We start from the raw sequence: 25569 nt of genomic DNA, 5'->3' as shown, positions 1-25569 counted from the left end.
AATAACAGGGTTGCAACAAAAATAGCAATAAAAATATTGATAGTATTGAGAAACCTTCTTGTTGGATGGTAAAAACATGAATTTGCCTTAATAATATTTAACATAGTGCAGGTCTCATAGTGCCTGTGGTAGACTCCTTTATTAAAAGTTGATTTCTGTTAAGAAGAGCTTTGATGTTTATTGCATATTTCATGATCAAGGAGAGAATTTCCTGCAAAATCAAAAGTTGTCAAATGTGTTGAATTCTGTTGAATGTGACATAATGAAAGGAATTATTTCAACATCAAGGTGCATCGGCCACACTAACAAAGTTGTGCTGTGTTGGAATGCTTTTCTCTGCAACAAGCTCTAAACTGCACGAACTTGTGTAGTTTAACACTTTTTAGGGAGTCCTTCCTTGTATCTCTGCTCTTTTTATGGATCAGGTTTCCAGGACTAGGCTCTCTCCCGTGATATACATAGTTCTGTGTTTTTATAGGAGCTAGATGGCATCACAGGAGTTACCCAGTGGCTGGGAAGCTTGCTTGTTGGGGTAATAGGAGGCCTGAGAAATGGGAGCAGCACAACAGACTTTGACCAAACTAAATCATACAGTAACAAAGAATGTTTCCTTTCTCTTTGATAAGCCAAAGTTAAACATGTCAGCTTAAACAGGAGAAATGTGATCTACAAGATGGGTTGGCAATTTGGTTTGTCTGTGGTTGGGTACAAAAGCAATTGCTGAAACGTTGAACTTTGCCATCAGGTAGAAATTCTGAGCTCCATTAACTAATCTGCCCTGTACGTGATGCTAAGAACACCACGTATTAGTGAATTAGAATGTCACTTTAAAACTAGTCTTAATTTATACAATAACTATGCTATTCCCAAATAAGAACGACAATGTAATTAATTCTGTGCAGGTATATGACCCTAGGAGCATCCTGGGGATGAAGTCTCTTTGAGGTAGTTTCACTCCCATTGCTCCAGATGACTGACAATAACAGAAGCAAAGTGCCACTTTACTCACTACAGGTAAATTTGTGGTTGCATTGTTATATGTAGATAAGACAATGCTTCCCACCTACCTGCTAAAAAAGAGGAAGCGGGTTAAAGAGCAAGAAAGAAATAGTTAGTGTACAAAAATGTACAGTAAAGGTCTTTTTCTCTCCTGTAGAAGTGGGTTGAAAGCACTCCCAAGGATAGTCAAACTCTAGGAAAATGTTCTGAAGAACAGTAACTTAGAGATTCTCTATTTTGTTAAGGTTTTTTACTGTGATTTTTCAATATTGATTAAAAAGTGCTTGGAAATCACCAACTGCCTGCAAGCTTAAGGGACACAATTAAGGGAAACATTTATAAATGTGTTCTGTTCTGCGATCAGACCTGCTATACATCAGTCACTATATTAAATTTCTTCTGCTGAATACTTTGGCTCTGACTTCTAGTAATTTACTAGTTCAAAATTAGGTTTATGCTGAGCACTACAATGCCACATGAACAAAGTCACTGTATTTGGAAAGTAAGCAAGTGGTTTGATTAATGCAGGAACTAATGATAGCGTCCGATGGTTCCGTGACCTATGGTCCCGTGTTGTGGTACCCAGTCCTCTCTCCTCCAGTTCCTTATAAATAATTTTCCCTCTTCCCAAGTAGTATCTTCACTTCCTCTGTAACATCTGCTAAGCCTCCCTGTTCACAATACGCTTGGCTCTCTCCCATGTCCCCTAAATCCCAGCTGCTGGGGAAGAAGCAGCTTGTATAATAGCTGATTTCAACATAATACTTGTGCTGATTGGGAGACCGAACAAATCTGATAGTTGCTGAGTTTGTAGGTCTGCCTTTACAATGAGGGGGTCTTAATTTGGGTCTGTTTCCTCTGCCCAGATGCCAACATTGTCAGATCTTTTAGCAACTCGTTTTTAAGGCACCAAGCTCCATGTTGAAATGCAGGACGGTGGGCGCAGATGGGGGAATACTGCATAGGAGAGTCTCAGAGACCTGCCAAAGGGCAAGGGTCATGGATTTAATTTCCTTATCAAAGCCAAATTAAAAGTAGAGTGAAGTGGGAGCAAGGGAGTAGTTTGCATGTGTGTGTTCCTGTTCTCAAATGAACTCCTGATTAATGGCCTCCATACTGCTCCAGAGCCTCCCCAGCAACTCCATTCCTCCCAGCCCATCTGGAGCTATCCACACCCCTCTCTGACCCTGAAAATGACCCCCCCTACCCATATCAGTCACCTTTCTCCTCTCCCACAGTGTCTCCTCTCCCACAGTGTCCCCTCTCCCTCCAAAACCCTGTCCCAGCCTTGGTCCGAACCCCAGCCTCTCAGTCCAACCCAGAGCCTCCCGCTCCTGTGTTCTCACTCTTTCTACCTCCACTTCTGCCACGGGTTGCTGCCAAGCTGAGAGCTCCATACCCACCTCTTCTTACCCCAACCAGGTCTGACTGACAGCGATATGTCCAAAATAACCCCTCACTCTTACATTCTGGAGATATTCCCAACAGTGAGCCTCGTGGGCTTGTTGGCTGTCGCGGCAGCTGACTGTGTCCCTTTCCTGGGGCTTCTTGCTTGCTAACACATACTGATGTCGTAAGAGATCCTTGCAAGCACAAGACCTATTCACAGCAGAAATCTGCTCTGGAGTAGAAGTGTGCACTTGAGCTTATAGGGCTACTGTGGTGATCAAGAAAGTGGAGAGTTTACTTACAAGAGAAAAATATAATGTCTTGACAAGTCTTACACAGCAAGAGGAAGTCCAAGAAGGGATATGATTGCTCTCTATAGATACATCAAGGAGGTAAACAGCAGGAAGAAAGAAGAGTGATACAGCCTAAATGATATTGCTGCAATAGAATAAACCGGCCGTGAATAAATGGAGGTTGATGGTTTTAACCATCCAACACCGAGGCTCTGAAACTGCATTGTAAGAGCAGTGGGAACAAAAATAACCTAACTAGGTCTCAGGTGGAATTTGTCAAGTCATGAATGAGTCTGGGAGAGGCTCGTTCTCCATAGCCCTAGGAGCCTGCTATGCAGGGAGTACCAGCAGCACGCCAGATTTTTATCCCTATTGCACTGCCTCACCATGCAGCCCCACGCCTTCAAGGCCAGGTGGAGCATTCAAGATGGCTCTTACTTAATAAGTGCCTTGAACACTAATAATATCACTTTACTTTGTGGTGTATCCATCTATTAATGTAACCTGCTATCATCTTTGCCTTCTTTTTTTTTCCAGCAGCTGTGAAATGATTTGATGGTTTTAATTATTTTTCATAATAACCCCCAAATTCCTCTCTTGATTAGCTTGCTAGATGAGATTTCCACTTAGTACATATTCTCTAACTTGGTGTTTGGTTTCCCTGCTAATTATCTCACATTTTTTCTGTGTTAAGCTGCATTTGCCATCTGCTCATCCAGTCACAAAAAAATAATGGAAAACCTTTTGAATCCAATTGCATTCTCCTAATTACTGGCTCTGCCTCCAGTTGCGTTATTACCCACAGATTGGAAGATCTTGGGCCAAATAATTGATAAAAAACAGTGAGATTCCTTTGATTTTTGGCTGAGCCATGGTGACACATACCGAGATCCTGATCTTTCACTTCCTACTGTTGTATATTTTAAGTTCCCTGTCTTTCAGAAAAAAATAAACGTCTGAGTCATGCTTCTCTCAATTTTCACGTATGGTATTGGTGCTGTGTTTCCTACACTTAGACCAAGCTCCTACTGTGAATGAGTATTTCATTTATCTGTACTCTGAGTGTACTCTCTCCAGGGAATTCATAGGAAGTTAGTAGTACTTCCGCAGAGCCTCATTGTTTCACTAAGCTTGAATTCTTTAATGCAGAGCATTCATTTGTAGCTATGCATATGTGGACTTCTGCAGATGTTTTACAATGCCGATGCTTTCAGCATTTAAAATAACAACAAAACACTTAAAATTCATCTATATCTTTTTTTTTTTTTTTTTTTTTCCTGTATCTATTGATTTTTTATTTTTTTTCAGCCTTTCAGTGTTTCTGTATATGATTTTGTTGTTCTTGTTTTGAGCCTTCAGCTGTGGTTTGGTGGTGCTTGTTACCTCTTGGTACTTGCTGTCTTACTTGACGACAAATATGTTAATTTTGCAAGTTGGTCTCTTCCATCCTAGATTCTTGTTACCAAGCTTTTTGTCACAAAGCTCATTCTTGTTCTTTGTTCCTCTCTGTACTTGCTGATTTTTTTTTTTTTGCTAAATTTTACATGGGAGAATCTGTTTCTTTCACAATAGACTCTCTTATTTCCAAATCAGATAAATTGGATTTGGAGTTATTACAGTAAGGAGATCTCCTATATAAGCTATATAGAGCTGTTTCTTCCCACTGTGAAAAAAATGTTTCATATAAGTGTAACCCTTGCAAGTCATTAGTTTGGGCAGCGTGACTGAAATGTCATGACAAAGACTTGAAATCATTATGACAGAGGCTTGAAATCATTGTGAATCCAGGTTTATTGCAACATCTGATCTTGAACATCAGCAATGATAATGTTTTTTTTTGTTGTTGTTGTTGTTTTTTGTTTGTTTGTTTGTTGTTGTTGTTGTTGTTGTTTTTTTCTGAAGGTCTGCTTAAAAGCAGAGCCCGGGCTTCTAGTTAGCTAGACAAGCAAGCCAAAGAACTTTTTTTAAATACCTGGATTTCCTCAGAGTTACCAGTTCTTTTGTATTCCTAATTATTGTTTCAACAGCAAGATGTCACTGATCTCGATGTTTCCATTTAACAAAAAGAAATACCAGTTGAATGGTAACTGTAAGCATCATATTCAATGTCTGCAACATGAAGCAGTGCTAATTTGGGAATTTACCTGAAGCTTCATGCGAGAGATTATTTCCTCTCCTCTTTCCAATTCAATTTATTTTTTTCATGTGTGTATTTCTGTGGTCCAATTTTTTATGTATTTATGGTACAACTTGATATTATGGTAATATGATATTAAATATGGTAATATGATATTAAAGGTAAGGAGAAGGGAAAGGATGTTCTTCCATTTCCTTCACATTTGCTTTTGCTATATGGACATTCAAGGATTTCCTAATCTGGGTCAATTTCAAAGTAGACACATTTAAGAAAATATGTTAGTTCTGATGAAATCAGTGTTAATAAATCACATTTAAAATTCAAAGTATTTGCCTGTTTTCTTTTATAGGTTTGTCATCCCCGTGTGTATGTGAAAGCATGTAGACTCACCTCCAGAGTTTTATTTTGTTTTTATGAATATTAAAAAAACCACAAACATTTAATTAATGAATTAATTTTTGCTATGGAACCAGACCAGACAGAACCAAAATCCCAAAGCTAGTGATAATTTTGTGACCCTTCAGAGCATGGAGAGATCAAGAATATATGTGAAGCTATGTTTTATGAATAATCTCCAAGGAAACATTCAGACTCCTCCAGGTAGTTTAGCTGCTAAGTGAATTTTTGTTAGATTGTTATTTATATCATAAAACAAGGCAGGACAATTTATACCATAATACTTCACTTAAGCCAAAGCATTTCTAAGTCTAATGGATAGATTCGTGTTATTACTAGCTCATCATACAATTAGATCATGAAGATTATATGGTTATTAAAGGTGCCTGAGATTTTAATGAAGAGTTATGTATACAGGGAAACTTGTTTACATTTTGACTTCATCTTAGCCAATGTTATGCTTTACTGTTTTTCAGCCAAATCTGAGGCTCAATTGTTTCTTGAAGACAAATGGTACTTGTCTAAGTACATCACCCAATGATTGAAAGATTTTAAATAGGAATACTTAGATAAATAGGGCTGAAAAATAGCCATGGTAAATCATGTTCCTTTTTTTTTTTTTTTTTTCCTCCCAAGGATGAAGTATTAAATCTGGCAGACAGACAATTTCACACCTGTGTGTGTCTGTTTTCTATTGATTAGTAATTCAGCAGTGTTTCTATGATTAAGAGGATTTAGCATTACAAACTAGTAGTTTGTGACATTTATTTACGAGTAACTTGTGTATAATTATTTATCATTTTACTGTTGAAAGCTGGATCTTAAGTTTTTCACTGTCTCTTGCAAGTAATTCGTTATTATATTCTTGGTGATAAGAATCCCCTTAGTTTCAAATTTTCAGTCATTTACCCCTTAGTTACATCTTGTAAATAATTTGACGGAGGCCAGTAACACTGTGGAAATCACAGAACTTTTGTGTTTATCATATCTAAATGCATGCCTAGTCCTGCAGATAAACTCACTTAAGACGCTATTGAGGGGTCAGTTTGCAAAGAATAGTACGGCTATCTAAAAGAAAAGCTGCATTAACAACAACTTTTTTTTTGTGACTGAAACAAATTTTCTCCCATTTAAGTATTCAGACAGAAAAGAAAACTGAGGGTGGCAGTTTCTTGGCATAGTCTCTGAACTGGATCATGTATCTTATAAGAGAAATAGCTCAGTTAATCTGTAATTTTTATTTTTTTTTCTGTAGACTTGCTTCCAGTATCTTGTATGGAAGTAGAGAAAAGTTTTGATAATTCTAAGATTAAAAGAGATGTTCAGTTACAATAGAAATTTTATTTAATGATTTTGTAAAAAAAAAAAAAAAAAAGTAGAGAGAAACTGATTTTGTTGCAAACTCAGTTGACTAATCTGAGAATTTACAGGCACTTAATATGGACTAATGTCTTTTAATAGTCTTAAAAGTGATGTGTAATCATACAACTTCATTTTATATTTAACAAAACAAAATGTTTTATTTCCAAAATGCAATAATATTCAGATGGGGCTAGCAACAGTATCCTACCCTTAGGCTGTGTTTGTCAATGAAAGTTTGTTCCAATTATGATAATACCAATGATTTGTACTTAATTAGGTGAGTATTTATACATTAATTTGAGCTTGATAGTTTTATGAATGTATTAACAACGTCTAAAATACTTAAAAGATTTATACCAAGGTTCTAATTTCAACAATGTTTAAGAATCAGACAAAAGCATCCCATAGGAGTTTTGGGTGTTTGCACTTCATGTTCCCCTAAGTTTCTAAGCAACACATAGAGATGTATGGTGCTTAGCAGTTACAACTATGGCATAGTGCATATTAACAAGTCACATATTTTTTATTTAGACCTTCGGGCTCCTTTTGATGAATGTGCTCTGTATATAGACTTCTGACACTGCAGATCTGGACTACCTTGTAGCTAACTATCAAAGAAATCACCGGACCTTGACAAAAAATGTTAAGAATGTGAAGGTCAGATAAGTGACAGTGAATACTGGTTTGCTGCAAGAAAGTAAAAGATGTGGTTGGCTGAAAAGAGGTATCTGTTATTGTCTACATGATGTATTGAAGAAAGAAAAAGAACTATTCATGTAGTTAAAGAGAAATAATAACTTTAAATCTGTTGTTTCAACTTTGCTTTTGGCTCTTTAAGGCTAAACTTATGAGTGTTTCTGAAAGAAAAAAAAAAAAAATCAGACTTTTTAGTTCCTGAATTCAAGGTCTCAGTTGTAGCTTCATGAAATATTTTTGGACTCTCAACTCCTCAGTTTTACATCTTTTTGTCAAAGGACCTACTTCCAGTTCTTATTAATGTTCATTTAGTTGCAACTGGAATTTTGGCTTGTTTTCACTTATGAATGACGAGGAATGTAAAAATTTCCAGATGTGCTCAATTTCAAAAGCTGTTCCAGCATAGGGGTTCTGGACAGGTATGGAGCCTCACTGCACCAGAACAAGTTATGAGCTAGGAGCTGACGTTAGTAGTTGTTTTGTGAAAAATGACAAGCTTTTTTTTTTTTAGTTTCTACTATAAAAATTAAAATTAAGCACTCTTGTTACTTTGAGCTTAGTCTGAGTCCTGCAGTGAGCTCTCTGATTTTGTAATGGTTATGGTAGTGGTCATATTTATAAATCGAGTAAAATGGAAATGTTTGGACTTATCCATGGAGCAGACTTCTTCTGAGAATGTCCAAGAGAAAAGGAGAAGTATATTTTGGTCAGTTCACTCTTAAAATTTTCCCATACTATGCTTATGAACACTTATTAGTTTGGTGGCAAAGGCTATACAGATTTTTGTTTGCTTGTTAATTAAGTTTAATGTTTCACGTTAAATTTGTGTTTCTTGTGTATTTGCTCAATCCCAACAAAACATAACATCTTTAATAGAGAGTAGAGATTATATGGAAGCTCTTCTCATGGGTACAGAGATATAAGTAGTAATGCCATTAAATGCCAAAAGACATTATCTCCTTCTCTGGAGATATTTAAGGCCCATCTGGACACCTACCTGGGCAGCCTGCTCTAAGGAACCTGCTTTAGCAGGGGGGTTGGACCCGATGATCTTTCAAGGTCCCTTCCAACCCCTTCAATTCTCTGATTCTGTGATTTCTGAATAATCACAGAATCACAGAATCACAGAATTTCTAGGTTGGAAGAGACCTCAAGATCATCGAGTCCAACCTCTGACCTAACCCTAACAGTCCCCACTAAACCATATCCCTAAGCTCTACATCTAAATGTCTTTTGAAGACTTCCAGGGATGGTGACTCCACCACTTCCCTGGGCAGCCTGTTCCAATGTCTAACAACCCTTTTGGTAAAGTTCTTCCTAAGATCCAACCTAAGACTTAATGAATTAACTAATTATGGACTGGTCAAGACAGAAATCCTTACAGAGGGTAGTTCTGGCCTCATATAAACAGGCTTCGTTTCCACCCAGCCTGTACTGAAGAAGGAATCCATTTTAGGATTCTTTCTTAGGTCAGTATAAATGGCTTATATGACAGGTCAGACCTTGAGCTATGGTCTATAGCTGTTGGGACACATTGCCTGGTACGTTAGGGTAACTGCTGTAACCTCCTCAAGTAATCACGTAGCATGTGAGGTGATTTGGGACTGGACCAATTCGGAGCTTTAGCTGTATATCACAGTCCTTCCATGTTTAAGTGCCCTTTTGTTACAATCTCAGCAGTGTGGCTTTACAGCTAGCAGGTTGAAGGAGGTAATTATTCCCCTTTTTTCAGCACTTGAGATGCTGCAATTGGAGTAGAGCCCAGTTCTAACCCCTGCCCCTGTGCCAGTGTAAGACATAGCCAAACTGGAGTGTGTCCAGAGTACAGCTACCAGGATGGCTAGGGTGCCTGAGCTCATGATGCACAAGGAGACACTGAAGAGATCTGGGTTTGCTCAACCTGAAGAAGAGGAAGCTAAAAGGAGAGCAGAGATAATTGCTGTCTTCAGCTGCTTCTTCATTACAGAGAAGATGGAGCCAGCCAGCCAGGCAGACTGAAAGGATGAGAGGGAAGGGACAGATGTTGCAGCAAGGGAAATTTCAATTAGACACGAGGAAAAAAATCTTCAAGGTGAGGGTGCTCAAACACTGCAACAGTTGACCATCGAGACTGTTGATTCTCCTTCCTGGTGGATTTTCACAACTGAGGTGGACAAAGCCTGAGCAACCTCATGTTACTTTGAAATTGGCAGTGCTCTGTCTTGAGGGGTAGACTCAAGACATCTCTTCCAACCTGTGTTGTTTGAAGTCCATGTACATTGCTGATTTTACATGAAGGATATCATTCCACAGTCTCGGCAAGGAGACTTTCTCTTGCTCAGATGTGTATACACGTTGAACTTCATCTCCTTTTATTCTAAATTCATTTTTAACCCTTTAATGGTTACATCATGCTCTTTCACACTTCTTGTACACCCTTTGTATTTCAAATGACCTCCTTAAATCTGTTTGTCAGCTCTCCACCCCATTCAAATCCTTTTGAAATCTGATTCCAATATGACAGATAAGAAAAGAAAGGGGAGATAAAATCAATTTAACCTGCATAGTACTGGAGTATCAGAGTATGTGATCTAGTCTATAACTGTGCTGTCCCATCCTATATTTTTTGCCATTTGTCTATCTGGTTCTTTGTTATATCACGCTCAGCTTGGATTTTTACCATTTTTACTTGTTCTTATGAGGCTGTGAAATTATTGATGAAATCTTCTAATGTAAGCTAAGTAAAAGAAGAGAGAAAAGACAGAGAGGGATGAATGGTGATAGATAGCCTAGCAATTATTTGCATTAGTATGCTGTTCACTGAATTCCAATGAGACTTGTATTGGCTTCAGAAGGGTTTGGAGCAAGCCCATGGCACAAAATGTCTTCAGTTTGGTGTTTCATAGCACTGTCATAGATCTATGGTCTCACAATTTTTTATCATCAGTCTTCCTCTAGTTGGTGCTTTTCATAAAGATGCAACAGTGTGATTAGGGGTTGGTGAGTTTTTTTCCCCTCAGTTGTGAGGAAGATGACTCAGTATAACCATAGAATGTCAAATAAGAGAAAATGAATAGAAAAATGAGAAAAGCATGTAGATTTGCTCTTTATAAGCACGCCTGATTTTATTTTTATTTTTTGGACTCATTCAAGGATATTTGAACTTCACACTTCAACAGTGTGCATTTGAAATGTGTGTCAGAAACGTGCTAACACACATCCATTTTATTACTGCTTATGGCTGCCACTCTGAAAAGCAAGTATTTGTGTTCAAATCATCAAGAGAGAAAACATTAGGGTTTTTTTTTTTTTTTTTTTTTTTTGAGTGGTTTGTATTTTGCTTTTTATCGCTTCAGTTACTTTTGTTTTCCTATGAAAATATTTGATTGCCTGGTCTCATCATTCTTTTCTGACATATATTTTGGCTTGGTTAATGCACATGTAATGTGTAAACTCCATATGGAGAAGGATTCTGATGTGCAAGTATTGTGAATAAGTTCTGGCATTGCTTTGAGCATGAACCTTATATTTTTATCTGGGGAAAATAATGGGCTCTTAGTGCTTGCTTTATATATTTGGTTGGACGTCAGTTCATTTACTCAAAACGATACAAAATTAGCTGCCAGGTTGGTTGATTTTCTTCTGCTTTAGGCTCATTCTATTTTAATAATGGCTATTCTATATTATATTTCTATTTAAAGTTCTCTCAGTCTCTTCCTTTCCCAGGGCTACTTATTCCCCTTGCTCTGTCTTTCCCAATATAGCCCAACTGCTAGTCTCTCACAGGCAGTGGTTTTTTGGTTCATTTGTTTTCATTTTTGGTTTGTTGTTGTTGTTTTGTTTGTTTGTTTTTCTATTGTATTTTTTTCTGTTCTCCAAAATGCAGAAATAGTGATACTCAAAGAGTGCCAGTGACACTCTTAGAAATATTTAAAATATGCAAGAGTGTAACTGTTCTGCTCTATCTGCCAGCTGAAGGGTTCCGGTATTGTACCGTGTTCAATGTCAGGAATTTAAAACTTTGATTGGCAAAGTTGCAAAGAGTCCAGAGGAGAACAGCAAAGATGAGATGATCATTAGAAACCATGACTGGGGAGGAAAAATTGGATGAACAAGGTTTAGAACAGAGAAAACAAGACCTGAATAAAATAAAGAGTATCTGGAGAATCTGGAATAGATTATTTATTTATTTGTTTGTTTGTTTATTTGGTAAGTGCATTAGAGATTTTATTTTCCATCAGCATAGTTGAAAACTGTCTGCTTGGGATGTGTGTGTGTGCATATATACATATATATGATTTGATTTTAATATTAAAAACTCCCCATCTGGAAAGCAACAAAGATAATTTACCTGAAGAGGGCTGTATTTCCTGTCATCAGAGATTTTGGGGAATATTTTAGAAAAACAACAAAAAAAATAATCTGTAGGGAAAGCTCTAGTGTACTCTGCAGAGCTAGACTAGATGGTTTTTGTAGGTATCTCTCAACACCTTACCTGCATGGATGACTGAACACAGAGTGGGAGATGTCCAGAGGATTTTCTGTGGTTTCAGTCTCAAGCAAGAGGATAACTGTGAATAAGAGATTCTTGGCAGACATGAAAAAATGTATCCTATAGGTCTGTCACATCAATATTTCACCTGATGGTATTGTGCAACAGTGAGATATCAACAGGAGAAACAGAAATGGCAAAAGGTGTAGGAGAAAAAATAGACATTAAAAGAGAGAATGAAAAACATTGTTCATAACACAGTCATCTTTTATTGTAGCTATTATAGCCATGTTTAGATACAAATATTGGACTAAAATCCTGAAAATGATTAGAAGTCCCACAGCATCACCTTAAACTATGCCTTGCTTTTCAGCTGCCATAAGCCTCAATATAACGCATGGCTACTCTATGTCTCTTTAGGTGTTGTGGACTTCCCCTTCACTGGCATCGGTAAAATGATGTGAAAAAACATTGATGGAATAGTTCCAAAATCTGTTGCATTTCTTGCCATTGGAACCAGTGAAATGAAAACCTAAACCATTATCTCCTTACTGAAACTCGATCCATTTTTTCACTGCCTTTTTTTTTTTTTTTTTTTTAATTATTACTATTAGTTTGCATAAATGAAAACGGAAAACAAAACAAAGCAAAAACCTAAGGATTGTTTTCAATGAGTCCAACAAAATTATGCTTGTAGTTAAAATTTAAAATCATATAGAGAAGGGTGGCTGCAAAGGGCCTTTGAGAGACAGAAAAGTGCTACAGCAATAAGTGGGGATACAAGCTGAATGTGTGGTATTGTTCAAGAGGCAGTCAGAAGGGCTGACCACATCCATTTCCAGAATGCTGTACTGAAGTTATCCCTAATGCTGCTCCTCACCTTGCATATGTTTTCTTGTCTTACTGTCACTTCTGTATATCTTGGTCAAAACTCATCCAAGTTAGACTCCATAATCTGGGTAGACCCTGCTGAGAGTATAGCGTACTTTAAAGTGTAGTTAACTAAGAAACACAATCCACTGTCTCCTTTAAACTGATTTTGAATATCACTAATACTGTTTTGGCTTAGTCTTATTACATTATATAGCTTGCACAGGTATTTTGAATTGTAATTTATTCATAATGGCTGTTCTGTGTCTTTCATTTGGCCAATATATTGTGTTCTTTATCATAGCCCTTTATAGTGAACTTTATTGTATTTGCATCAACCATACCAAAAAAGCTATTCACAAAGCAAGGAAGAGTGCACATGTTTAGCAGAATAATTTATCTTCACTCTAATTTAAAATTGGATGCTGAACTCAGCTATGTGGAGAAAGAATGTCAGCTTTTACATGTCCGGGTTTATGAACTTTAGCTTTACTTATTACTCAGGTTAGACAAGAAAAAACTATCAAAATAAAATAAATTTCATATTATTTGGGGGAAAGAAAGAGCTTGTGTCTTCATGATAAATTTGTTTCTTCAAAAGATCCTTCTTATGACCTATTTTGTCAGCAAGTTCTTTTATCTGGGAAAATTATTTCTGCTGGCTAGCCAATTTCAAAATGATAGAGTGAGATTAATAATATAAATACAGGTTTTCCTTGTTCTATTGATTTATTGGGTCCCAAATCTCCAAACACTCACCCGTCTTAGTCATTTTACTTTTGAGAACAATGACAAAGAAGCTTCTCACATGTATGAGTGTTTGCAAGAGTGAACATCTTTAACAGAAGCTGATTAGCAATGTATTAAAAAGAAAGAATACCTCCTGTGAATATATCATTACAATACTTCAGATGAATCAGATATGTAGAGGCATAATCCATTAATAGGAAATGGCAGAAAGAGATGTTTAATAAATATTCTTGTCTGAAATGTTGGAATGGGTCATGTCACTGTTTCTATTCCATTACAATGTGCAGTATCTTAAGAATTTTCACTGTAGACTTCATTTCATCCATCATGGTCATAAAATAATTGTATGCCTGAGACTGAGATTTCATGATTCCCTGAAGCTGATCTATGGTCTGGTGGCTCCTGAAAAGAGGAACCTTGGTCTGCCTATGTTTGGCCACACACTCCCTCCCTGTCTTGTGCCATATATTAGCACCTTTATGATAGACAGCTGACTTGGGTCAGGGGACTGTTTTTACTAAGACTTGATTTTCTTCATTTGTTCATTTCTGAAGGAGGCAGGTTGCATATAGGCCAACAGTGTTCTCCCATTGCAAATAGGAAAGCTGCCTAAGTGTGGTTTGCCCAACGCGTATGATCAGCAGATTGAGGAGGTGGTTCCTTCCTTCTGCTTGGTGCTGGTGAGGCTGCACCTGGAATGTGTGCTCAGTGTTTGGAGCTCCTTGCTTCAAGAAACACGGGGAGAAGTTGGAAGGGGTCTAGCAAAAGGCCCTCCGGTCGGGGTCTAGAAAAAGGCTCTATGGTCAGGGTACTTGGCCTACAAAGAAACTGGTTGAGGGAGCTGGGCTGATTTATTCCAGTGGAGATCCAAGAGCAGCCTACGACTGTTTGAAGGAGATTGCAGAGGTGGTGGATCCAAAGTCATTTTGGCAGTACCAGGTGATATAACAAGGAAGAAAGGCCACAAACTGCAGATTGAGAGATTCAAGTAGGACAGTAGGAGGTCGAGGCAGCATTAATGTAGGCTGCCCACTGAGCCCTGTTTCAGTGGGAGGCTGAGGTCTTCCAAGACCTTCAGAGATCACTTCCAGTGAACACTTCTGTCTTGCAATGAATGTTAATGTGAATACAGAATCTACATTTAAGACCTGTAACAACACACACACACACACACACACACACAAATACAGTGGGTACTTACAAAAAGTGATTTAATTCATGCTAACACAGGTTTCCACAGCAGGTTAGGTGACTGTTTTTTCCTCTAATTAGAAAAGTCTTTAAGGGCTACTTTAGATTTGGAGCATTAATGCTGAGCTACCCATCTTTAGGTTAGGCGCACTTCAGCCTAAGTAATGTCACTTCAGCTGAAGGAGCTGTAAATTTTCCACTGTTGTCATGTCCTTGACTGCTGCCATCCATCCCGTCTCAGAACTGAAATTTAAATGAGATTTAAAAGAAAATTTCCAAATTAATACGGGAATTTAGTATTGACCTATTTTCCAGAGAGATCATTTCTATCAAGATGCAACAACTTCCAGAGAAACTAAGTTGAAATAAGTTTCAAGACAGGATTACAGGATTTTAAAGATTTCTGTATTTATGTGTAATGTAAATGTACAAATATCTGAGTGTGATATGCATGTTTGATATGATTTTAGGCTTAGAAACTTTGGACATAAGATCTTTCAACAATTATCATAGAATAGATTTAATTATTTCCCACATCAAGTACAAATATGTCTTTTAACTGCCATTCATAGTAGCAAAACCGGTGTGGTCTTGATTTTTTTTTTTCTCTTCCTATAGTGTAGCTATAATCACTGAGATTTTCAACACGGGCACATGCACACACAGGCTCTGTGGAAGCAATGCTCTGTACATCCTCCCTGTCATGTTGTTCACGTGCCTAGCACAGGGAGTTGTGTTTCTGTTTGTCGCTCGATCGTATGTGTCAAGCACAACAAAATGGATATCTAGTCCTCCCCCACAGCAGCAGACTTTGGGGAGAGGGGAATTTATAAGCACACGATTACTGGTGAATCATCCACGTCCACAAAGTCTGCTTCTTACCAGCGCTGCTGTCAGCTTGCAATGATTCCCTGCCTCTGGAAGGATACAGTGATGAATTAAAACAAAATCCCCACATGAACTTTCTCCAAGCATGTATATGAGGTAAGAGAAGAAACACCTGGCCTGCCCGTCAGCACAGGAACTTAAACAAACACCTGAAAGAAAGCCAAAAAAAGCAGTTGCCCATCAGGGATAATGCTGAGAGCTAGCTTTTGGACAACTTTCTGGCACCAGTCTTATCTGTAAGCCTTATTTTGCGGTCAGACTATCTGTCCTGCTCCAGACTGCAGCAGCTCTGTGGCAGTGTATTAAGGGACTTGAGAGCATCCAGAGGACAACAAAGCTGGTAACACGGCCAGAAGGCATGTTCTGTGAGGAGAGACTGAGGACATTTGGGTTCTCCAGTTTGGAGAAGAGGAGGCTGAGAGGCAGCCTCGCTATTCCCTGCAGCTCCCTGAGAAGGGGATATACAGAGGGAGGTGCCGTTCTCTGCTCCCTGTTCACCAAGGGCAGGATGTAAGGGAACGGCACAGAGCTGTGCCAGGGGAGGGTCAGACTGGGTGTTAGGAGAAATTTCCTCACACTGAGGGTGGTCAAACATTGGAACAGGCTTCCTAGAGAGGTGGCTGATGCCCCAGGCCTGTCAGTGTTCAAGAGGCATTTGGAAAATGCCCTCATGAATATGCTTTACCTTTCCCTGAAGAGGTCAGGCAATTGGACTTGATGATCTCTGTAGGCCCCTTCCAACTGCACTATTCTATTCAAGTATTGGCAGTAAGGTATGTTGATGGGAAAAAGAGGGAAGCTAATAATTTGTGCTGTTGAATGGGGACCTTTGGAAAATGGTGTTGAGGGCTGCAAAAAATGTCAAGCAGACTCTTTGGACTGTAGCAAGCCACTGAAGTGGTTGTTAGCAGGACATAGAGGATCAGCAAAAAGCCAGGAGTTCAGAAACCAAGTCTCAGTTTGTTCTTCCTTATCAATCAGGATAATAAAGTGCACACAGACAGGCAGCCCCTCTCAGTCAAACCTCAGAAAGTCTTTGAATTAAAAGTGAAAAAAATCTTCTGAGCTGCTTCCTCTGCATCACTTTGGATTGTGGCAAGTGCATTTTTCATCCAGATGTGGAAAAAACTGTCCTGTGATATCCGTGACTAATTTTTTTATGCTTTTCGTTGGTGGGTTTTCCCAAGCTTGCCACTGGAGTGTTGTTTGTAGTTTGTCAATTCTGCTGGGGACACCAGTGAGTCTATCAAAAGATCATTGAACTAGGTGCTTCACAGTGCTGACCTGCATCAAAAATAATTTCTCTCTCTCTCTCTCTCTCTCTCTTTTTTTTTTTTTTTTTTTTTTTTTTCTGGCATTTTATCCTGTTTTAAAACTGTGATCCACCTAAGACAGTAGTAGAGTTGCCTGAATTAACATAACTTTTCTCATTCCTTCCCATCATGTATACTAAAATCTCTGACAGTATTAAAAAGCAACAACTAACATTTTTAAAATAGAGGGAAGATGTAGGGTCAAGTACCATTACAACAATGGGTTATTTTGTGATAGACTCTTATCTGTATTTAAAAGTACTTCTAAATAACTGGCAATGTTACAGAAGCACTGTAAAGGTCAATCAACTCAGTGTATGCATTTCATATTCTATGTTTCTGGTGCCTTTTTCTTTTTTTTTTTTTTTCCTTAACAACAAGGTCACAGCTGAAGTCCAATCTTCTATCTGCCATTTGACGGAAAAAAAAAAAAAAAAAATTAACAGGCTTTTGAGTTAAGGGATTTGTATATAACCAAGAATATTAAACCGTTCTTTGCACTTAATTTGTATAAAGATAGATGCACACGTAAATGCGTGTGCATGTATATGCATTTTTTCTTCAGCATACTTTTCGCTGTTAGTTGTCATTTTTCATTCAAATCTTAAAATTCCAGAGGTTTGTTATTGAAACATATACTGATCTGTCTTGAGCAAGTCTTTTTCTAGCACTATCAGAATTGTCTGTCAACTTGGTTACAATCCCTGTGATTTCAGTTGATTCTGCTGTTTGGATTCTAAATAATAACTTTGTTCTTCAGCTTGATATTAATACCTGAAGTAGCTATATCTCAAGCAAGGGATGCTTTAAATAATTTCCTGTGTGTGCAAATATTTGTACATTATGCAAAATAATTGACAACCAACTTCCAAATAGTGATGTATAAATAAAATAATACTTGTAAATTTGGAGACCCTGTGGTTATTAAGATGGAGTTGTATTTTCTTCATTTCTATACTTGAATACTTTGTATAACAGCACATTGACTGACTTATTTCATTTACTTGTGAGGACTTTGAAGTCTTTCATGACAAAGAAGTATAATAACTTTGTTCTGTTATTTTCTGCTACCTCCAATGATAGAACATTAGTGGCTTAAACTTTGAATGGCTGTTGTCGCTTCAGTATTGTACAGCCACAAATACAAAACAAGTCATGTGGAAGCAAAAACTCCAGCTACCTGAATTCATTCAGTTGGACTCTGTGGAGATGATAGTTACATAAATATAACTAGAGACTTATATAGCTCTATTTAGAAAATTCTTCCAGCAAAAATTATTTTTTGAAAGTTATGTTGCAGCTGTTTAAAAAGAAGAAAAAAAGAAAAAAAAAATGAAAAAAAAACAGTTGCTGAAAATAGAAATACTTTTTCCGTGCTAAATTTGAGTTCCATAAGGTTTATTTTATTTGAATGTAATTATGATTTCATAACTCTAGACCACACAGATCTTAACAACAATAAATTATATTTTTTCTCTTTTTCTTTGCAGAGTCACAGTGTACACTCTGTGGGGAGCCTGAAGGTGAGCATATTTTACTCTTCATATTTTTCAAAGCAACTAGTGATGAACGCTTGACTCAAATGATACGTGTGTACAATAGAATGGAAATGGTATCTGAATGATGAGAACCAATGAAAGACATTCTTCCTTATGTTAGATACCAAAAATGAATTGAATTAAGCTGAGTAAAGCACAGTACATGCTCCAGGCAGGAAATAACTTAAAGGACAAATATTCCATTAGAGCAAAAACGGAAATATTTACTTCTTATTCTTTTATGTGTTTGTCAAACTAATTTGGGGTAAGAGACAGTGTGAAGAGACATTTAAGGACACTACTTTGAGGATGGAAAACAAAGAGATTAGACATAAAAGGGAAATGAGAAAATGTTTATATATTTGATATGATTTACGGAGAACAGAGAGGCTAACACTTTTTAGCAGGTGAAGTGAATAAATATTGCTTCTGAAATAAGGATAATTAAGCAATAACTGTTATGCAGTGCAAATATATGTGCAAGCGAAGGTGTATGCTGGTTTGTTTTTTTTTGTTCCAAGTGACTAATTAAATGCCAAGGTGAGACCCACAATTTACCTAAATACACATTGCAGTAATGAGATTATGATTTTCGAGGCAGGCCATCATCGAAGAAAATCTCTCTCTCTCTCTCTCTCTCTCGCACACACACACACATTGATGCTGTTTTAAAGAAAATGTCAAAAAAAAATGACCTTAGTTTCAGATCAACCATCTGGAGTCTTTCTAAGAAAAGTAGTCTGCAATAGCAAAAGTAACTGCTGAAGTAAAGTATATTCTTCAAAAAAAATTATAGATTCTGTGCTGTTCCCAAAGAGATTCAGCTTTGTATCTTGAATAGTTTCTGTAAAGCAATTTAAAGCTTTAACTTTTTATAAATGTAGGAGGGAGAAGTTAGCAAGAGATGAAATCTAGAAGTGAAAGGCTTTGAGACCTTGCATCTCATGAAATATAACTCAGTAAATTAAACATCCATTATTGGCTTCTATTTTGTACTTTTCTACTGAAAAAAATAATTGTTTTAGAATTGGTTTTGACTTTGCATTGCTTTTAGAAACAGTCGATTCTTGATTAGTTCATGCTTACTGTCTTTTATTTGATAAACTTATATTAGCACAGATACACATATGGAAAGTAAAAATAAGACAGGTGTTTATTTGCCTTTCACGTAGTATTTCTTCCATGATAGGGTGGTCCAACTTTAAGGTTAGACACTGGATTAGTTCTGTTTTCTTGCATGCTATTCTTGCTTTCTAACAATAATTTGTTTTCATTACTGCACTTTCATAACTATTCAGCATTGCAAACTTTAATAAGTATAAGGACTGTTAAAAAAAAAAAGTGGATAAAAAAAAGTAATAAAAACGTTTAACATTTATGTGACTAAAATCTCGCAAACAAAAGATAATTATCTGTATTGCCATAAGAACAGTTCTCAGGAACATAATGTTTAGTTTTCAGCTGTGTAGAAATGAACCTTCCCAGTGAATGTCTCCTGGATCACCAAACTCTGCACATTATTACTGGAATGCTACTTACTAATTCTCTGCCTCAATTTTAAAATATTGACAATAAAGTCAGGTTAGATTTGTGACAAGACGCAGAATCTTAAGGTTTTCTTTGTCACATTAGCACAATTTCTAATCTAATACTGAACATTTGCAGAAATTTTGTATGTTGTTTTGTGATGAAGAAATAGTTGCTCAGTAGATATGATTTCTGTTTTTAGAAGGCAATTCTAAAAGAAATTTTACATCTTTGGTGTATGCATGGAAAATTAAGAAAAAAAAAAAAAAAAAAAAAAACACTTCAAACCTCAAAAAATATAATTTTCCTTTGGAACTATATGGTATGGTCTCATAGTAAACTAAATGAGTTGCTAAGAAAACTAGGGAAGAACTCAGAAATCATCTTTTTGGATTTACTTTGGTTTTACTTGGAATTTATGACTGTTGTCTGTAGCTTTCTTCAGAAATTTGAGATGCCCTGGGGATTATAGTTTGAATTTTTGATATCTAAGAAATTTTCAAAAATATCAACTAGTCATAGATACCACTTGCCTCCATTTTTTTGTCCTTCCATATTACCTTAAGCACATTAATTTACTTTAGTATACTAAGATGAATTTTCAAAATAGCAGGACAAATATGACATGGCATAGGCCTCCTCTATTAATTTCCAAAATGTTAAGTACTTGTTCATGAAATAGTAGATAGATGTGGAGGAAGTTCCCTGATTTGGAAGAAAGGGAGACAAAACTTCACATCTTACCACATCTGAATTCCTCTGAAGCTGTTTATGCCATTTATTGAAAAAACTACCAGGTACTAGGGGTGAGTTTCTGAACAGCATCTTCTGCTTTGTATAAGAAAGTTGGTTCCTGCCAGGAGTTGTTCGTTGCTCCTCCTCAAGTGAATGTGACATGTTACAGATACGCATCTGACTCTTTGCAACACCCAATGTTCTCTGTTAGAAGGACTGGTGTAGTCATGAGATGTTTCAGCGCAGTTACTTCCATTAATATTCAAGCAGATGTAGTTTCTGTTCTTCCTAAGTCCTGCCAATTATTCACAGAAGTTCAGGAAAGGATTATATTAACAAATATAATTTGCTATATTACCAAAATTGCAAACAAGTTAATTTTGTGACAGCTAAGATTTCAGTAGACAACTCTGTCTTCTCAAAGACTGTGAAAATAGAAGCTTTCTTCCAGACCTGTTTTATATCCTTTACAACTCCAGTAGTGGCTTACTGTTTCTATTCATGGTTCTTTTCTTCAGTATTCTGGTATTCATGGTTCTTTTCTTCAGTACTCAGTATGATTATTCTGTTCCTTTCCTCCTTAAAGATAAATGTGCAGTCCTGTACAATACCAGCATTTTCAGCATTTTAATAAAAAGTCACCTCAACTGATTCTTTGACAGCACAAGCTTTATCTGGAAAGTGTGGTGTTAAAGAGAAATACCTCTGCATGGATAAATTTATAGTTAAGTTTGAGAATTAATATAAATTCTGGTTCTGTCCAGTCTATCACACATTTCAGCAGAAGAAAATACAGATAATGATTCATCTTGCCTTAGGAAATCTTTTAAGCCAGTGGGAACTAGAAGCTATAGGTTGCTGGATTCATGTAAAACATCATTGTATGCTCTGCTTCTACTTAGACACTTGTGTCCTAAGTCTAGGAAGAGCATGGAAAAATGTTTTTCTCCAAGTGTCTGTTGCTGGCAATCATGGAGGACAGAACACTGGGAGCACTGGCCTTTGGTCTGACCCTATTAATTCTTTTGGGCTTGTGTTCTTATCAGTTTGAATTTAAAAAATAGTGGCTCTGAATGGATTTTTTTTTTTATAGCCATAGAAGAGAAAACCTGTGTTAACTTTGCTGTAGGTATTAAGCTTTCTGCACTGTTACTGTGATGCTGATAGCACTTTCCAATTTATTTAGAAGTATTACGTGATGTAAATGAGATTCTCTGTGTTGAAGCTCCTGATGCATTATGAAAGTTATAGAATACTCTGAGCAATTATGCAAAGGCTGTGGAGTAGGTAGTAGGCAGTTCAACCTATTGTTCTCTCTGTTATCTGGTACCTCTTGATCTTGCAGTCTACATACGGGCTGTAATATGCATATCTCATTCTACCGCAGATATAATCTGGCAAATATCCTTTCAATTCCACAGCACTTAGTAATCGAGTCTAGCTCTCCAAAAAGATACTGATATACACAAAAGCTATGAGTAACAGTACTTCTGTATTTTACTGTGATCTGCTTTAAAGGCATAGAAAGAAGACAACTTTCATTATGAAAAGTTCAGTGAAGACGTCTAATTAGGATGGTAGTTAAAGAAAAACAAAATATTCATATTTGTAAGGAAAGAGATGGAGAGTACAATACAGTACATTAAAGCACCACTTGTGCGTATTAGAAGTACCCTATCCTGAAATACTGAGTTGAATCTTTGCTGCCCCCCACCACCAGAAAAGAATATAGCAAAGAGATTAGGAATCTAGGTATATAGTAAACTTGGTAAAATTTATGAGGAGCAGTCCCATGTGAATGAACATCAAGATGGTTTGCTCTGTGTAGTTTAGAGAAAGTACCATTAAAAGAAAGCAAAATACACCTACTGTGTGTTTCTGATAAATGATACATCCATTTTCTATGGGATCATGAAAACCAGGCATTCCAGTTTTGTAATATATCCTGAGCAAGAAAATATTCAAAAGCAGAACAAGCATAACTCAGAAAGACAAATACAGATGTGGAATTTGCTGCCACAATGTGGCTTTTGAGATTGACTTCAAGTTCAGTTAGCACTGGATGTTTCAGTGAACAGTAAGAACTTTCCTAAGGATCTGGGATAGGAAGAAGTCTCACTATTATCAGTAATACAAATAAAATAACTTCTCTTTTAATAGATAAAGCATATGCTTCCCCTAGGGGTAGGTTATTGTTTCATAAGCCATTTATTCATCTTTGGTTTTGATTAATGTTAGTGACTGTAGCCAAAAACTGAATGCCCTACTGGGCCTGCTTTGTTGCGGAAATCTTCATATTCTTTCTATGAAAGCCTTGTGAGTTTCTGAAAGTCAACCTCTAAAGAATGAACTGGAAAGATTCCCCCTTTCCTACCTCATTTAGGTGAGCGGGTCTTTTTAACTATGTTCATGCTGTGGCGTAGCTGTTTATCCAAAGGTTAAGGTTGAGGTGGAATAGAATTACCAAAGTGGCAGCCAGAACTGGAGTCTTACACATTATCCCAACTTAGAGGAGCTAACAATGAAGTTAGGGATTGCTTAACAGTCTCCTGTGGGCTTGCAAAGAATTAGGAAGTCCTGGGCAGAAAAAGGTTCAAAGCAGGAAAAATTTTCTTTCCCACAAGTAACCATCTTCTCATATTTAGCACTGTAGATCCAAAACATGTTTTTGCAAAGCTCTCCTAAGATCAGAGAATCTATATACTGGCCAACTCTGTCATGCACTTCCTGGTGCTTTCACTTTTTCCTTTCTCCTGTATGCACTTATGTTCAACAGTTTTCCTAGGAGTATTTCCAGATAGTTCAGATTATTCCTCATTGTCTTACATGCATTCTGGGCTGTGGTGTGCACCTAGAGTTTGAAGTAAAGTCTCCCATTATTTCTTGTAATTAACCAGCACAAGAAATGATTGCCAGACTTACTGGCTTCAAGCTTGTGATATCAACCCTAGAACAGTGCCTTTCTGTCAAATAGTAAAATAAATGTTCCATGTAACAGCACAGTCTAGACCAATTTCTTGATGTATCACAAAATGAATATTATTTTTTTCTATATGCTTTTTCTTTAAGTTAACCAGTTAATAGTTTAAACAGCCAGTGCATAGATAATGCGTGATTCCTCTTTAGGACAAAAATAAGTAAATTAAATTATCAGAAGCTTAAGATTGTCCTTTGCTGTTGATTTATATTTTCAAACTAAGATGCCAACATTATTATTCTCTTGGTGAGAAGAAATGAGTTTACATGAAATCTGTAGCCGTTACAAGAATGCTAGGGAGTACATGACTCATTTACCCATACAAAAATTTATGTCAATTAAATATATAAGGCTTTTTAATATGATTAAAAGTTGAGGATGCAATTAAGTAATTATTTTTAGTAAAAAAAAAAATATGTTTATTATTAAAGCAAAGGGTACTGTTGTATTGAGGGCATTTGCTCAGAAGATGCATAAATTATTCAGCAGAATTTGGGAAATACAAGAACTTTAACTTTTGATTGTAAATAATTGACAAGAACAACAAAAACCTCTTGCTTTTCTGAAGGAAAACTTGGCTTTTTAGGATATATACATGCAAATGTCAATATCAGAGTGGTGGATTTGTTTCGGGTACTGCCAGCTTTGGTGCCATCTGTATTTCGGTTAATTCTAGTGTATTGGAGACTGAGGGGAAAAAATCTGTTTTGTTTGTTTGTTTGTTTTGTTAAGATAAAGAATTCTGGCCAGTAGGCAGTTCATAAAAGTATCTTAAAATTGGTGATACATCTTAATATTGACAGTGCTCCATCTGGGTAGTTCTGGCTCCAAATATAAACATTTCCCTTGGTATCTAGTGGAAAACTGTTACAGGCATATTAGTTAACTCCAGAGAATTTTGCTAATCTTCATTCCACTAATCTTAGCATTCAGTAATCCACACTGAACACTGGCAGTTTTACCAACATTAGCAATGACTTTCAAGAGTCCTGTACTCTTTAACATTTTTATACTTGTGTTGTATTTACTGCACCAACAATTAGCAGTATCAAAACCTGAAGTTATTACTGGAAGCAAATTATGTTTCACAACACACAATCCTGACATTTTTAAGGCAACATTAATACATAATAAAATCCACTTTGCCTAATTTTATTATTGCTTATTTACCTACTATTTCTAAAAATATTTCATATTATTTGGTTACATTGGAAAGAATTTCTTGTTCTGTATATGTACCTGTTAAAATAGATAAGTGTTCCTGCTCTCAACCTGATAATAATTCATAGTTATTATTTGAAGTGATTGACATAATTCCACCTTTATTCTGTCCTGTATGAAAGATTTTATGAAAATACAAAGTCATAGTCTTAAAGTGAATTTTGCTTTGATCCATTCGCATGCCAGTTCCTTGGTTTTCAGGAATAGTCACATTTGTATGCCAGTGTGAACTTCATTGCTAACATTTTAATAATAGGTTCTGGTAAAATCTCTGATTGTATAAAACTCGCTTCTGATCAGAGTATGGCTCATATATCTGTCTTTTAATGCTTTAGCTACTTCTCTCAAAGCAGAGTAGTTTGATTTTTCTTGGGAAAAAGGTTTCATGGAAACCTTTTCAAGTATCATAGAAATGTATTGCTATCACATTCTCCATTGTGTAATCCGTAGATTTTTTTTTACTCTTAGAGCAAAAGGAAATACGCAAGTTATGCTAGCCATTTTTTTACAATAAAATAATCTGAAAAATTTGGAGAATGTATGAACCTAAATATCTTTAAATCTCTTTCTAACTAGGCTAATATGTCTGATTTTAATCATTAATTTCTTTAGTTATAGTTACAAGTTATAGTATATTTGTCATGTGTATTATGCTTAAAGAATGCTAAATTTAAATATAAAACAAAGAGCTGAGATGTGTGTCACGATTTTTAGGAAGGACTGAAGTCAGGAATGGGATATTTAAAGGACTAGAACCTATGTAAGTCAGCTGTGAGGTATGATGGTCTCAATTTTTATGTTTCTTTAAAGGAGCAT

General features: G+C 36.5%; 1 protein-coding gene across 21 annotated transcripts in view; it reads left to right on the top strand.

Moving 5' to 3' along the window:
* The window catches only part of DLGAP2 (DLG associated protein 2), a 478278-nt gene that overhangs the window by 208381 nt on the left and 244328 nt on the right, over positions 1 to 25569 (top strand). For all 21 annotated transcript variants that reach the window (XM_084515980.1, XM_084515993.1, XM_084515997.1 and 18 more), the window contains one exon: positions 18246 to 18278. In XM_084515980.1, coding sequence (XP_084372106.1) covers positions 18246 to 18278 — 33 coding nt within the window. The remainder of the gene's footprint in view (positions 1 to 18245; positions 18279 to 25569) is intronic.

Source organism: Aythya ferina (assembly GCF_964211825.1).
Source record: "Aythya ferina genome assembly, chromosome: 3".
NCBI lineage: Eukaryota > Metazoa > Chordata > Aves > Anseriformes > Anatidae > Aythya > Aythya ferina.
Note: the sequence above shows the minus strand (reverse complement) of the source record. Positions and strands in the feature narration are given on the sequence as shown.